The sequence below is a fragment of the Aethalodelphis obliquidens genome, unplaced genomic scaffold, assembly GCF_003676395.1.
Source record: "Aethalodelphis obliquidens isolate GAN/ISIS:26980383/991018 unplaced genomic scaffold, ASM367639v1 scaffold34, whole genome shotgun sequence".
Classification (NCBI taxonomy): Eukaryota; Metazoa; Chordata; class Mammalia; order Artiodactyla; family Delphinidae; genus Aethalodelphis; species Aethalodelphis obliquidens.
This window is the reverse complement of record NW_020837978.1, coordinates 20,453,553-20,468,385: the sequence shown is the minus strand read 5'-3', so window position 1 is coordinate 20,468,385 and position 14,833 is coordinate 20,453,553. Positions and strand designations below refer to the sequence as shown.

Here is a 14,833-nt window from a genome sequence, read left to right as displayed (position 1 = left end):
GCTGTAAAATCATGCAGGGTGCAGGATTTAATGAAAAAATAATCAGTTGTTTAGAAGTAATATAAAACAGCCCTGCATGTCCTGGTAAACAGTTAACCATTTACTTTCTGAAAATCAAGGGTTCATTGGGATGAACTATTTTATTCTGATTCAAATAAAAATCGATGTGCAATTTTCCCTTCATTAGAGAACCCAGTTTTACAAACATAAAAGAGCTCAGGATAGTGAGCTGATAGTGACCAAAACCTGGGTTAAACATATTAATCTTCGTGATCACAATAAGGATACAATCCTCGAGCAGCTGCCGGAAAAAACAGAGGTAAAAGGAGAAAAAAAAATACGCAACTTATATTTTAAAAAGTTCGAAAGTAAGTAATGCATTATGTCAGATTTTGGGGGGACTCAGCAATTCTTAAATGATAAAGTGCTTCTTCACAGCAATAGACAACATATCCCAATGGTCAAGTATTCAATTAATTCTAACAATACTTTGACTTTTAAGCCTGGAATCTAGCAAGGAACTTTCAGGTTTGGAAAAGGACATAAATTCTGAAATAACTGAAAAACAGATCTCCCTGATATAACTAGAATCTGGTTTCAATAATTTTATTTGCCTCTGTCAGCTTTCCTATCTCCAATCACCCTCAGGTCTCTGTTTGGATTCAACAGACAGTCTTTCCCAAAAGTGGGGCATGTCCCTGGCACAGCTGTCACATGTTTCTATGACACGCACAGGAGCACCTGAGCAGGTGAGACAAGCCCCGTGGACCTTCAGCCACTGCCTGGCCTTCCCGGGCTGAGGCTCTCCTGGAGAGCGTGACCCTCATGCCAGCGGGAAAACATGGGAAGACCAGGCCCTCTGATCTGTGTTCCGGGTTCTTTAGGAAAAAGGCCTGTTTTCGGATTTTTATTTAACCCACAGGTTATTTTTCTGCACCTGTCTTGCCCATAAAAACCGAGTGGAGACAAAAACGACAAAGGCAACCAAGTCAAAACAGACCCTCCTCCCTTACCTTCAGTGAGCAAGCAGCCTTGGCTTTCATCTCCTGCTTGGCCTTCATCTCTGCCAGCAGCCCGCTGCCCATCACTTGGACCCTGTACCTTCGCCCTCCTTGGGGGCTGCCCTTGCTCTCACTCCGGTCCACCTTCCCCACGTCTTCCCCTTGACTTTCTTCTAGGGAGTCAGGTGTTTTGATCTCCTCTACCCGATCAGCACTGCCATTGTGCTCGGCTGGCTTCGTGTCCTTCCTGGGGGTGTCCACAGCTGGACTTCTGACTCCTGCCTTTGGAGAGGAGAGTTCTTCTGTCATCAAGACCGCTGGTGACCGCTCAGGTTTGGTCCGGGGTTTGATTAAGTTGAGAAAGCCACTTTTCCGAAAGTCTCGCTTTTTCTTCTCGTCTCCTCCTTCACTAAGCTCATGGGACTCTGAGCCTCTTGCTGACCCTCTCCTGTGATTCAAAAGAACAAATCCTGTTGGGTTTACTGTAATTAACGCTCCAGCAAGAATCAGTCAAAACAGAAACAGGGAGATCGCTGCTTACACGGCAACCGTTCTGAAGCATTTAAAGAAAAGCTGACTTTGGAAATAGGAACGTTGGATATCATCATATCCACACAAATCGACAATGGGAATCTGATGTGACTGGGAGGACTGAGAGCGGAGTGGAGTTTATGTTTAAATGCTCCAGAGAGCTTCCAGAAAGGGTGGCTCCACCCAAGACACAGGTGGGCGACGGACTGCCTTATTTAATTTGGCGGGCACTGGAAGGGCCAGATTTCCCCTTAAGCCCCTAAAATCCTTCCCCGGTCATTAGATAACATCTGAAATCCCGCCCTAAGTGCTCAAACCAAGATCCGGATCCCTGCTTAAATGTAATACCACTGCAAGAGGCAACAACATGAAAAAGCGGACAGTAAGCTTTGGTAGAGGTTTGTCAGGAAATGGATGGGGAGAAAGTGTAAATGATGTAGGTTGAGTGGGAGGTATCATCACTGCCTTTCACTTAAAGCTGGAAGGATGAATACCCGTTTAGCTCCTTGAGTCCCCAGGAAAATCCCAGTAAGGAATTGAAAAAAAAAAAAAGAAGGCATAAGCCCCAGGGGGGAGAAAAGGCAAAAGCAACAGTTCGGAAGCCACAATAGTTAGGAGTGAAAACTGACTTAATCTGGGAAAGCTGACCTCTAAAGCATTAGTAGGGGAGGCCCTGAAGCAAATGGATTTCAGGGGAAGGGGAGCAGAATGTGCCACCCCGAAATACGCCTCTTTGGCACAGGATTATTTGAGGCTGATTATTTTTAAGGAACAGCAGACACAGGAGAAGCTCTGAAAACAGAGTAGTTACCTTTCTGTAAGAGAAATTTACATTTCTAAGGAAAATCTCCATTTGTAAGGGTGTATTCCTTTCAGTACCAGGAAAAATAGAATCACTAAATCCCTAGAAATGTATCAATGGAGAAGGCAGGGACTTAAACCTGCATAACGACCTTACCCTTGTTTATCTGGTTCAGGATAACCTCCCCAAACTGTCCCCAACCTCATCTTCTGTCTTTAGCTGAAGATGGTATTTAAGGTGGCAGTGTGGGCCATTTCAGGGAATTATTGTTTCCCTTGGGATCTCCCATGTATTCAGGGGGTATACATGTTAATAAACTCCATGAAACAAGAATAATAGAAAAATGTGACAGCATAAGTGGAAGACTCAAGGTTGGAAGACTGAGGAAATCGCACAGAAAGTTGATGGGGGGAGGCTAAGAAAAAGAATGAAGAAATAGAAGAGAAACAGTTTAAAAAAAAAACAAAACTAGTGGATTAATAGAGGAAACAATAATGGGAGTTTAAGAAAAAGAATATAGAGAAAAAGCAAAGAAATTTATATATATATATATATTTTGTTTGTTTGTTTGTTTGTTTTGTGGTACGTGGGCCTCTCACTGTTGTGGCCTCTCCTGTTGCAGAGCACAGGCTCCAGACGCGCAGGCTCAGCAGCCATGGCTCACGGACCCAGCCGCTCCGCAGCATGTGGGATCTCCCCGGACCAGGGCACGAACCCTTGTCCCCTGCATCGGCAGGTGGACTCTCAACCACTGCGCCACCAGGGAAGCCCAAAAGCAAAGAAATTTAAAAGAAATAATTCACGAAAAACTCCAGAACCAAAGAATATAAATTCCCAGATTGAAATGGCTCATTAGTGCCTAGCAAATGGGTTTCAACAAAACAAAATCAAAAAACCCACACAGAGGATATCATCATAAAATGTCAATATACCAGGAGCAGAAAGAAGATCCTAAATGCTTCCTGAGAAGAGGAAAAAAAGACCAAGCCACAAAGGATCAGGACTCAAAATGACACTGGATTCTTAGAGCAACTAGAAGCTTGAGGATACTGGGACCAGGTTTTCAAAATTCTAAAGAAAAATGGATTCCAATCTAGAGTTCTATACCTAGTCACACTATTAAGCAAAATGCAAGACATATGCATTTCAGAAACTCACTTCCCATGCTTCCTTTCTCAGCAAGCAAACCGAGGAGGTGCTGCACCAGAAAGAGAGTGAAGTAATAAGGAAGACGACGACCGGGCCAAAGGAAACAGGAAAGACACAGGAATGAGCGAGGGGAGGCCCCCAGCAGACAGCGAAGGGACATCCCAGGAGGACAGCAGGGGACGAGGCCTACAGGTCACCCTGGGGCGATCAGAGAGCAGTGAAGGATGTGCCCAGGAAGATGAAACTGAGAAGACTTGGGGAAATTTCTACCTCTACTGGAGACTTAGGAGATATGTCAGAGATAGGAATACAGAAAACTAAGCAAATGCAAAAGGAGACAATTGTTAACTCCAGGGAAAACAAAAAGTTGTATAGCAGATGAACCTATTTGCAAAGCAGAAACAGAGACACAGACGTAGAGAACAAACGTATGGACACCATGGAGGTTGGGGGGGATGGATTGGGAGATTGGGATTGACACATATACACACTACTATGTATAAAATAGGTAACTAATGAGAACCTACTGTATAGCACAGGGAACTCTACTCAGTGCTCTGTGGTGACCTAAATGGGAAGGAAACCCAAAAAGGAGGGGATATATGTATACGTATAGCTGATTCACTCTGCTGTACACAACATTGTAGAGCAACTATACCCCAATAAAAATTTTAAAAAGAGTTGTACAGGAAAGGAAATGTAATCATACCATACTGTATAACTTAGCTGTGAATATTTACATGCTTATAATGAAGTAAACATTAAACACTGATGTAACCAACAGTTACGACATAACTAAATAAGATGGCAGGAAGAGGAAGTGTGTGTGTGTGTGTGTGTGTGTGTGTGTGTGTGTGAGTTTGCCTGCATGCGTTTGGTGGACAGAAGGGTCAGACTGTATAAGAGCTAAAGTATCATCCTCTATATAGTAAGAAGCCACCAGTTATGGTTACTATTTAAAACTGAAAAATAAGAAATAGCAACAACGACAAAAAAGAAATATGGAAGCAAAATCAAAGTAAACGGCTAAAGGAACAGGAATTAATTGCCCTGGGGAATAGGGAAAGAAACAGCCCCCCGCCTTTATTTGTTAATAAAAAGCCTTGAAGAACACCTGACATTTTAAACTATGAGGAGCACGTGTGCAACTTTGACTTTCAAACTTCCTTCATACAACTTGATGGTCTGACCTGCACCTAGACCTCTACGTAACAAACTGACAATGATCTGGTTTTATATAACAAAATAAAACAAATCACAACTTTTAGTAGAGTCCAACATTATTTGACAAAAATTGATGTACGTAGTTCTATGTGTGCAATTGGACATGAAGAGGATCCTCCTAGAGCAGTATCTTTGTAGAAAGTGGGTTTTACACCTTATAAAGTCTGCCCAACTTTCATTCACAGCCTATTAAAGAAGGAGGCAGCTTTAAGGGCAGAGGACATCACACTGGCGGTGACACCACAGATGATCTAGATCTAACGCGCACAGATCTCTCCACTAACTCAATTTCCAAAGTTTGGGAAGAGGAGAGCCTACAATTTTATCTGTTTATACAGATACAGGCCAAAGACTGTCTTCATTCATTAAACCAATAGTGACTGAGGGCAGGTGATACATTATGGGCTGTGTCAGACACTGACGTTATAATGAACAGTAAGACCCAGGCATTGTTTGTGAAGAACAGCATCCTTTGGGAAGAAAAGACTTGAAAGCCAGTCATCAAGAAGGATTTTCCCATTTGGCTCAGTTTATGCTGGTATTGCTTGCATCTTTTGTGCTGAGAATATGTCCATCTATTCCCCACGCTGTAAAAAAATTAAAAACCAAACAAACTCTGGAAGGATTCTGTTGCCCTAACGGATGTGTGCAGAGGATGAAAAAAAAAAGGGGGGGCAGAGTTGACTCAGCACTAGAGAAAGAGCAATTAATTTGGGGGGTTGGGGGTGGGAGGTGGGGGAGGAATAGTCAAGGCTTTCCCCTGACTAGAATAAATGACATTTATTTTGAATAAATGACATTTACATTGGATCTTGAAGGAGAGGAGAATAGAATTTTCCCTAGTATGCCAAGCTTCAAGTGCCAAAGAATACAAATGATTGGGTCCTAAAGCTTATAACATTAGGTAAGTTATACTGGTATGGACACAAAAATTTAACTTATTCCCACCTCACCATCCTGCTAAGGCAAGATAAGGCATATCAATCTATAGAACGGACTAGCTTCTTCCTTCCCGGTGCCTGGCCTGTTCCCCCTCAGCTTATCAGGACGGTTCAATTCGTTCTTGAATTTGATATCTCAAGGTGAAGAACACTTCACAGACACAAATCCATATTCAGAGCGTACTTGGGGATGGATCTGCATATAGTTGGGGATTAAGTAACTTGGTACAAGTCATGCTTAAAGGCTGGAGTGTTTCAAGTTAAGCTCTTAATAAAAGTACTATTGAGTTGTCTTCTAAGGAAACTCCATGTTGTTAATAAGAAAATACAGAGGAAACTTTTTAGAGGCTAACTCTGAAGGCTCTTCACTAATTCTGTTGTCATTCTGACACTGTCTGTTAAAGCTTTGCCATTTAGCAATGATATAGGCCCCCAGATACATCAAATTATGAACGTGAGGAATTTTTAAATACAGCTGACCCTTGAACAACGAGGGGGTTAATTCACATATAACTTAGAGTAGGTCCTCAGTATCCGAGTTTGTCCACATCCACAGATCAACCAACCACAGCCTGTGCAGTACTGTAGTATTTACTGTTGAAAAAAGTCCACAAGTAAGTGGACCCGTGCCGTTTAAACCTGCGTCGTTCAAGGGTCCACTGTAAGTAATTTCAGCCTGCCAGTGCCCACTGTCCTAGATATACCCAGGTGAATGTGATGATGCCCTAAAAAAGATACCTTGGGGAGGTACATTCTGTGCTCTGATTTAGAAGAGTACAATGGTCCTTCAACTTGAGCGTGCCTCAGTACACCCTGGAGGGCTTATTAAAACACTGGCTGCTGGGCCCCACCTCTAGCTTCTGATTCAGTAGGTCTGGGGTGGAGGTTTGAGAATTTGCATTTCTAATAAGTTCCCAGTTGATAGTGATGTTGCTGGCCTGAAGATCACATTTGCAAACCACCAGAACAGTAAATCCCCTGCAAAATGTACTTATATGAAATGTACATGAAATACATTTCATACTTACATGAAATAAGAGCCTTAGTACGTACTAAATTTACTTGTAATTGTTAGTAATTTAAATATGAATTAAATCATATGATTAGTGAAATGACTCTGAACTCACTTGGAATCCATTTTGGTCACCTTCTTGGTGAAAAATTCATCTACACCTTCATCCACTCTCCCCATAAGACCATTCTGTTCACCATCTTGGGAGACTAGGCTGGTAGCACAGCCCTGCAAACCAAACAGGTGTGATATTAATTTACATTCAACTTAATTCGGCAAACATGTATTGCTAGATTCAAGGCACTGTGATAAAGGCCATGGGAAGGACAAGACTGACTGACATAGGGCCCTTATATTCTACTGGAATAGAAGTCACATTACAACTGTAACAAGGGTAGAAAGAAACAAAAGTGAGAAATGCACTAGAAACACAAAGCCTGCTGGAGGATTAAGTCTGACTGCTGTCGCAGAAGCAGCTTGGAACCTAGCAGGCTATGAAGAGTCATGTGTTCCTGAAGCAGAGGAAGGCATTGCGGGCATATTGGTAAGGGAAGAGAGAATGCGTGAGAAAATGATACACACACTAAGTTTTGAAAACAGCAATAACTCCAGTGGCCGGGGCCTGAGGTTTAGGGATAGAGTTAACTGCTGAGTATTAACCCTAGCAGATACTAAAAATGGCCACTCCAAACACCCCCCACCACCACCACGACCACCACCACCACCACCTGCTTTCTTTCTTGCTTGCTGGAAGAACCCTGATTTCAAGATGGAATACTTATCTGAACAAGTCAGATACATTAATCTCCTTGTCTGTGACTGGTAGGCATGGGCATGTGATACAGTTCTGGCCAGTGAGTTACAAGGGGGCTCATGGGCAGGTTTTCCTGCAGAGGAAGGGATGCATTTTTTTCTGCATGGTTGTGGGAGAGAGGATGTGATGTCTGAGCTGCAGCAGCCACCTGGAGTTCAAGAGGAAGCAAACCTGAGGACAAAATCCACCATGCTGAGGATGAAAGAGCAGAACAGTGGAAACCACCTGGGTGCTTATGCTGTGAATAAACCAGTCCTGGATCCTGAGACTTGTGGATTTCTTGTTAAGTAAGAAAATAAGTATTTCTCATGATTTACGTCATTTTTAGTTCAGTATCTCTCATTATCTCTAATTGAATGAATACTTCCCAACTAATAATACAAGGACTGACAGTGAACAACCTTGAATCCTATGCTAAAAAGTGCGGAATTTACTTTGTAGGTGAGAGGGAGCCTCAAAGAAATGCCATGACTCAACCTGTATTTTGGTCAGATGATTCTGGGGCAGCATGAAGGATATACTGGAGAAGCCAGGGATTATAACTAGGGAAATCTGGTCAGGAACACAAACGAAAGACTTCTGTGATTGTTTGGTCTAATCAGGAGGAGATGAGGGACTAAGTACTAGTGAAATGAGAAGAGAAAGAAAGACGTTGCCTAAGATGAGGTTGAAGTTTCCAGGCTGGGTGAATGGGAGCATCATTCTAGGGAACATAGTTCAAAGATTCAACTTTGGGAAGAAGATGATGAGTCCAGTTTCAGGCAGTGTTATCTGAGGTGCTGTGGAAATCCAGGGGCAGGTGTCGAAAGCTTGAGTCTCAGCACAGAAGCTGGTGAGAAGGTATATGGAAATTATTCACCAATCTAGCATTTCTCTTTGAATGGACAACTCATAGAGAACTCAGTAACATGCTTGGTTTGTGTCTGCAATAGTGTATTAATATTTCACACAGATAGGTTGTGGGCCATTGAGAAAGGACATGTATCTTGCCCATTCTGTTGGGCAGAGGACAAGCTCCCATGTGGTTGCGATATCTGAGCAGGTTGTCTTGCCACAGAGCGGTGGGAAAGTTCCTTCCTGTAATCTTGATTTGCAAGTCTCAAGTTGCCTCTGGGGGTACCTGGCTCTTGTCTGCACAGGCACTGTTTAAAGAAAAGACCCATCATTTGCTTTAAACAATCATTCACTGGCAACGCCCGTTATAAAAATGAGCTGTGTGTTTGAGTTCACATTTGTGAAATGCTGAAAAGTGAGCAGACAATAGGTAATAGACCAAGAGCCCTGTGAAATGTGAATAATGAAAACAATGAGACCTCTCATCTGATTGGCGCTTTACAGTGGAGCAAGGCTTTCTTGTGAATTGCAAGAGAGCAGAGAATCAGCCACGTTTGAGAATTCAGTTATGGAGAGAAAGCAGCTCACTGAACAACTGCTGTTTAAATTACAAAAGACAAAGTAGGGGGAAGGGTGAGCTGTGACAAAGCGAGAGAGAGGCATGGACATATATACACTACCAAACGTAAGGTAGATAGCTAGTGGGAAGCAGCCGCGTAGCACAGGGAGATCAGCTCCGTGCTTTGTGACCACCTAGAGGGGTGGGATAGGGAGGGTGGGAGGGAGATGCAAGAGGGAAGAGATATGGGAACGTATGTATATGTATAACTGATTCACTTCGTTATAAAGCAGAAACTAACACACCACTGTAAAGCAATTATACCCCAATAAAGATGTTAAAAAAAAAAAAGACAAAGTAGCACAGAACTTGCTTGGATTGTCATTTTTCCTTTTGTAAAAGAATGGAATCTCTACAGTAATAACAGCTCCCTAAGTTTGTACAGTGCTCGATCGTTTACTATTTCATCTTCACACCTACCCCTTGAACTGCAAAGGAAAGATAGCGTTATCCTAGGTTTTGGTTAGTAGATCAAACCTTGGCTCAGAGGGTGAGGGGTGCCCACACAGGTCACCTGACTGATGGATGAGAAGGATGTGACCCCAGGACATGTGGTCCTAACATGGGGCTTCCTTCCAGGGCACCCTCGCTTGCCCTCAGAGGCTGCCTCTCAAATTCCTCTTCCCATTTTGAGGGGGAAAAAAAAGTTTTACTAGTATAATTTCTCCTTTCAGCCCTTTTCTTTTTTGCCTGCTTTGAAACAATTCAGAGCTAGCATAAAAGTTCTCTGGGGACATGAAGAACAATCAACGGATTTCAGAGACGGAGGCACAAAGGGCTCAACAAAGCAATCTGGTTTCCTGTCCTGTAGGACAGGCCAGTTTTTAGGGCTGGACAGGACCTTAGAGACCCCACCCACCACCCCGGGCCCAACCCTGTCATTTTAGAGATAAAGAGACTGGGAGTAGAGAGATTAAGAGAAGTCCAGGATCACTGGGAGACCTTGAGCGAGATGCAGCTTAAAATGCATCTGTTAAAAGCAAGAGGCGTCAGCACCCTGTAAGAAGAGCAGCAGAGAAGCTGAAGACTAAAATGACATGCGGTTTGGCAGGAGAGTTCAAAGACAAACACACATGCTGTTTCAGGTCAATATCCAGCAAAAGGAAAGGAAAGGAAAGGACATACAGACATCGGAAGTTCTCACAATTCCATTTGATTTGGGTCTTTAATGTCAAGGAGAATAAATTTCAGACTAAAAAGGGGAGCGGAGCTATTGGAAAGGGAGAGCAGAAACCTTAGCCCTGAGCTAGTTGGAACCAACTGCACCTGTGCTCAGAGGCAGGCTTTTGCAAATAAAATCAGAAATCGCTGCTGTTGGTATCTGAGAAATAAAGAAGGTAGATTTCACACCTCTGGTGTATAAGTAAATGCTAATAGAATAATTTGTGAATGCTTAGAAGATAAGCCGGTGATTATGAAGACTAAAGACAATCAGACCACCCTCGTTCTCCTCTTCCTGGATTATTAAGATGAATGCACCGGGGCAGCACTGTAGGGGGTGCACCTGGATTTTGACAAGGCAGCTGCCAAATCTCTCATGTCTCCACCGGCCGGGGGGGCCGGGGGCGAGAGCTGGGCAGGAAGGAAGGACAATTAGGTGCATTAGGGACTCAGCAAAAGAAACCCGAAGAGTGCTAATTAGTGAGTTGAATAATCTTGAAATTTTACATGCATACATTAGACAGTAAGAAACATGGAAAATTAAGAGCCAAGCAATCAAGCCAGGAAAAAAGGAATCCAAGAGGAAGTAAAAGAAACAAAATATAATTTAAAAAAAATAAGGCAAAAATTAATGAACTTGAGAGGACCAGTAAAGCTAATTCTTTGAAAAAGACTAGTAAACGAGACCTTGCAAAATTAGGAGAGAGGAATTAAGATATATTAGAAATGGAAAAATGGGACACAGCTATTGATACAGAAGAGATTAAAAATGCAAAAGAATTCTATAAACAAGTAAATGAACTATTAGACTAAGTGGGCAATATCCTAGAAAAACAGAAATTACCAAAGTGGTCTCAAGGAGAATTAGGTAATCTGAATAGATCTGATGAAATAAAATTCACATTTTATGGCAAGATGAGAAAAATTTAAACATAAAATTTTTCTCTGCCCGTTTGGACCTCCCTCCCCCCTCCCCTTTAGAGTGTATTGTGTATTCTGCCTTAACCAGACCTCCTTAGGCGATAACCTTCCTTTTTAATCTTGTAAGGGGTCAGGATGACCCACTTCTCACTTTGTTCATGCAGGTCTGGATTGTGTAAACTGTCAGTACACCATCTGACGTATAACCCTTTGTCTCAAAAACTTATATAACTCTGTTTCGACCTCTAACAGGCAGAATAGTCCTCAGAGCTTTCTGAAAAACTGTCTCCCGGGTTATAATCCTCAGGTTGGCTGAAATAAAATTTTCCATTTCTTTCTTAGATTGACTATTAATCTTTTTCATCAATAGATCTATAACGAAAGAAATAAAATCCCTAGTTTAAAAAAATCGACATATCAGCATGACATGCACACAGACAGCACATCAGGCCCAGGTGGCTTCCCAGGGGAGGAACAGAAAACCTATAATACTTGCAAACTGTTCCAGAGACTAGGAAAGGAGAGAGAGCATCCCAACTATGTTATGAAGATAGCTGTGATATAGTGATTTACAGTAAGAAATACATATTTGGTCTTCATCCCCATTTCTGGCACAGAGCTCCTAAACGCTTGGAATTTCCTAACTAATGAGAGCCATAAAGGTGTTTTGGTTATGTTAATGAGGTGACTTTGGAACCCACCTAAAAATGGGGGCTGATAGCCAGGAGACCCAACCACGTGATTAGAGGGTTTGAATTTTCAGTCCCACCCCCTCCACTTTAGAGAGCTGATAGGGCCCAGAAGTTCAATCAGTCACCAATGGCCAGTGATTTACTCAATTATGACTATGTAATGAAGTCTCCATAAAAACCCCAAAGGACAAGGTCTGGAGGGCTGCTGGGTTGGTGAACATGTGGAGATGCAGGGAGTGTGATGTGCTGGGAGAGGGCATGGAAGCTCCGTGCCCCTTCTCGCATATCTTTCCCTAAGCATCTCCTCCATCTGGCTGTTCCTGAGTTACAACCTTTTATTATAAACTAGTAATCCGGTAAGTAATGTCTGGGTTCCGTGAGCTGCTGTAACAAATACATCAAACCCAAGAAGGATTGTGGGAACCTGTGATTTATAGGCAGTTGGTCAGTGTGGGTAACAACCGCCAACTAAATGTTGTCGCTTGCCATGTCGCTCTACAAGGATTAAGCCATTAGCCACTGCAGTTGCTGACCTTCAACACACCCAAAAGGAGTTCCCTTTGTGCTCTGGGAAAATTGGCAGAACAGGCCTTCAGAGACTTAAATATTTTCAAGAGAGAATGTCATGAACCCAATTTCTTGCATCTTCCCATACTTAGAAAAGCACTACAATCATTAAGATATCTGTGCCCCATGACCAGCAGCAACCTTCTACCAAGACATGTGCTTGACTACACATATCCGTTCTCCAAAATCACACATATGTTGACCTTCCCCCCACCTCTTTGAACAGTTCCTCAGTCTTTGGAGAGGCTGTCTCCCAGGCTATAGTCCTCAGGAAGTCCCCAAATAAAACTGAAACTTACAGCTCTCACATTGCATGCTTTTATTTCAGTTGACAGTATCCTTTATAATAAACCAGTAATAGTAAGTAAAGTGTCCTCTTGGGTATTCTGAGCCATTCTAGCAAATTATCTAACCTAAGGAGGGGGGCATGGGAACCTCCCATGAAGTCGATCGGTCAGAAGTACAAGAGGCGACCTGAGACTGGTATCTGAAGTGAGGGTACCGCTGAGCCCTTCACCTGAGGGGTCAGAATTGAATTGAATTGTGGGACACCCAGTTGTGGTCCAGAGTTGAAGAATTAGCAGGTGTAGGGGGAAGAAAACCACACATTTGGTATTAGAAATGCTGAAAGTAAAAACAGCCTCCATACCTTGGCTTTGAGAGTTCTGACATCTAGAAAAGCTCATTAGGGGCATTAGGGGTCAAGGACAAGCTCTAGAAAAGCTAAGATCCATTTAGGGTGGACTAAGGCTACTCAATCCACCAAAACAAAACCAAAACGATAATATTAAATGACTGCTGCTACTAAATACTGCAGCTTTCTCACCCTCCACTGGAAAATGCAGACAATGGGGCCGGTGTGGCAGCTTCACACAGGTGTTCAATGTGAGAGCACTTTGAAAATCACAAGCTCTGTGAAACCATTAGGCAGCATATTTTCACTGTGAACCCAAGGGAGAACAAGCTGTGCACGTTTTTTCTCAGGCTACCAAGCCTCTGGGAAGATCTATTTAGACCCAGGACCATAATCCACTATCCTAGGACATACCCTTGTGCTACAGAGTCCTTAGGATGAAGCAGCCTGGGGTTTGCCAACCCTGTCAAAATCAAGTAAGTTGGAAAAGAAAACAATTTACTAAAATTTTTTTCTTTTGTCTTTTTGAAACCATGTCAAGATATTCAGAATCAAATGAGAGAAATCAACCAAATACACCCAACCTGGATCTGGAATGAGCAAATGACTGACCATGCAGGTAACTGGTTGTGACTTTTATCCATCTACGACTCCAGTGATCCACCTATCATCCAGTGAGTATCGAACGCCTGCTACGTTGTATTGAATAAATTCATGCTAAGCGCTCAGTATACAACCATGGATAATAAGCCATACACCTTCCTACACAGAGCTTACACACAACGAGGAAAGCGTGCTTAGAAAACACTGTATGGCGAGGGCTGTAACAGGGTAAAAGCCAGGCACTGGGGGAGCAGGGCCTCCATGGACGGTTGCCCAGGCTGTGCACTGTGCACAACTAGTGTGGGAGAACAACCTTCCCTGGAGCCATGCACCCCCAGCCATGTGGGAGAACAGAGGTAGAGACAGGGAGGGCTTCCTGGGAGAAGTCTTGCCTCAGTGGAGGTCTGCAAAATGAGTAGGTATCCACCTAGGAGCTAAGGGTAGGGGGATGGAGGGGTGGGGGCGGGGGGGAGAGAGGAAGCAATGACAGAAAGGCTGCATCACTGGAGGCCTGAAACAGGATGAGAGTGAGGGATGCAGGGATGATGAGGAGAAAGGAAGAAGGTGAAGAGCAAACAGGGACGGCAGTGGGGGCTGGTGTTGGGGATCATATCCAGGTTTCTAGCTTGTTGACTGGTGACGCTCCTTGTGGGGCAGGGCAGGTTTATAGAGAAAGATAGGCTCCCAGTTTTGAATTTGTTGAACCTGAGGTGCTCCGGGGCTTTAAAGTTCAGGAGGCAGGTGAATATCTGAATATGGAGTTCAGCAGAGGAGGCAGGAGTCAACAACAAACTGAAACCACGGGTTTACATGACATCACCGAGACAAATAATACACTCAAAGGCCAGGCAGAGGAAAACTGAAAAGGCATCGCTGGAGAGGTGAATAGGAAAGAAAAGAGAGTGATGACTCAGAGGCCCACAGAAGGATGGAGCCTTCCAGGTCAAGTAACTGCTGAGGTGTCAAGTAGGCTGACAGCTGGCAAGTGTCCACAGGATTAGGTTAGGAGTGACCTTGGCAGGGTCGTTTCAGAGGTGGGTAGGTACAGAATGAAGATTTTGGTGGGTTGCAGAGAGACAGGAAGGTGAGGGAGAAAGACCACAGGCAAAGACGAACTCCTTCAAGAAGTCTGACTGCAAAGGAGAGAAAAGACACTAACCAAAGACAGACGTGGGGTCAATTGCATTAAGGCTCTTTAGCGCAAACAATTCAGTCCTCTCCTGAGTGGAGAGCAGGATGCTGAGAAGCACGCCGCCTGCGTGGTTCTCCCAGGTACGGCCTCTCCTCCACCACTCAGCTTGTGGGGTATCAAAAGCCAGGGCACCAGA

General features: G+C 43.5%; 1 protein-coding gene across 7 annotated transcripts in view; it reads right to left on the bottom strand.

Moving 5' to 3' along the window:
* The window catches only part of CARMIL1 (capping protein regulator and myosin 1 linker 1), a 315,566-nt gene that overhangs the window by 15,535 nt on the left and 285,198 nt on the right, over window positions 1–14,833 (bottom strand). For all 7 annotated transcript variants that reach the window (XR_003437580.1, XR_003437579.1, XM_027128538.1 and 4 more), the window contains exons 32-33: window positions 6,776–6,888; window positions 1,014–1,449 (exon numbers count right to left, since the gene is read on the bottom strand). Coding sequence is in view for 5 of the 7 variants with exons in the window: in XM_027128538.1 (XP_026984339.1) it covers window positions 1,014–1,449; window positions 6,776–6,888 (549 nt within the window). In the remaining 2 variants the exon portion in view is untranslated. The remainder of the gene's footprint in view (window positions 1–1,013; window positions 1,450–6,775; window positions 6,889–14,833) is intronic.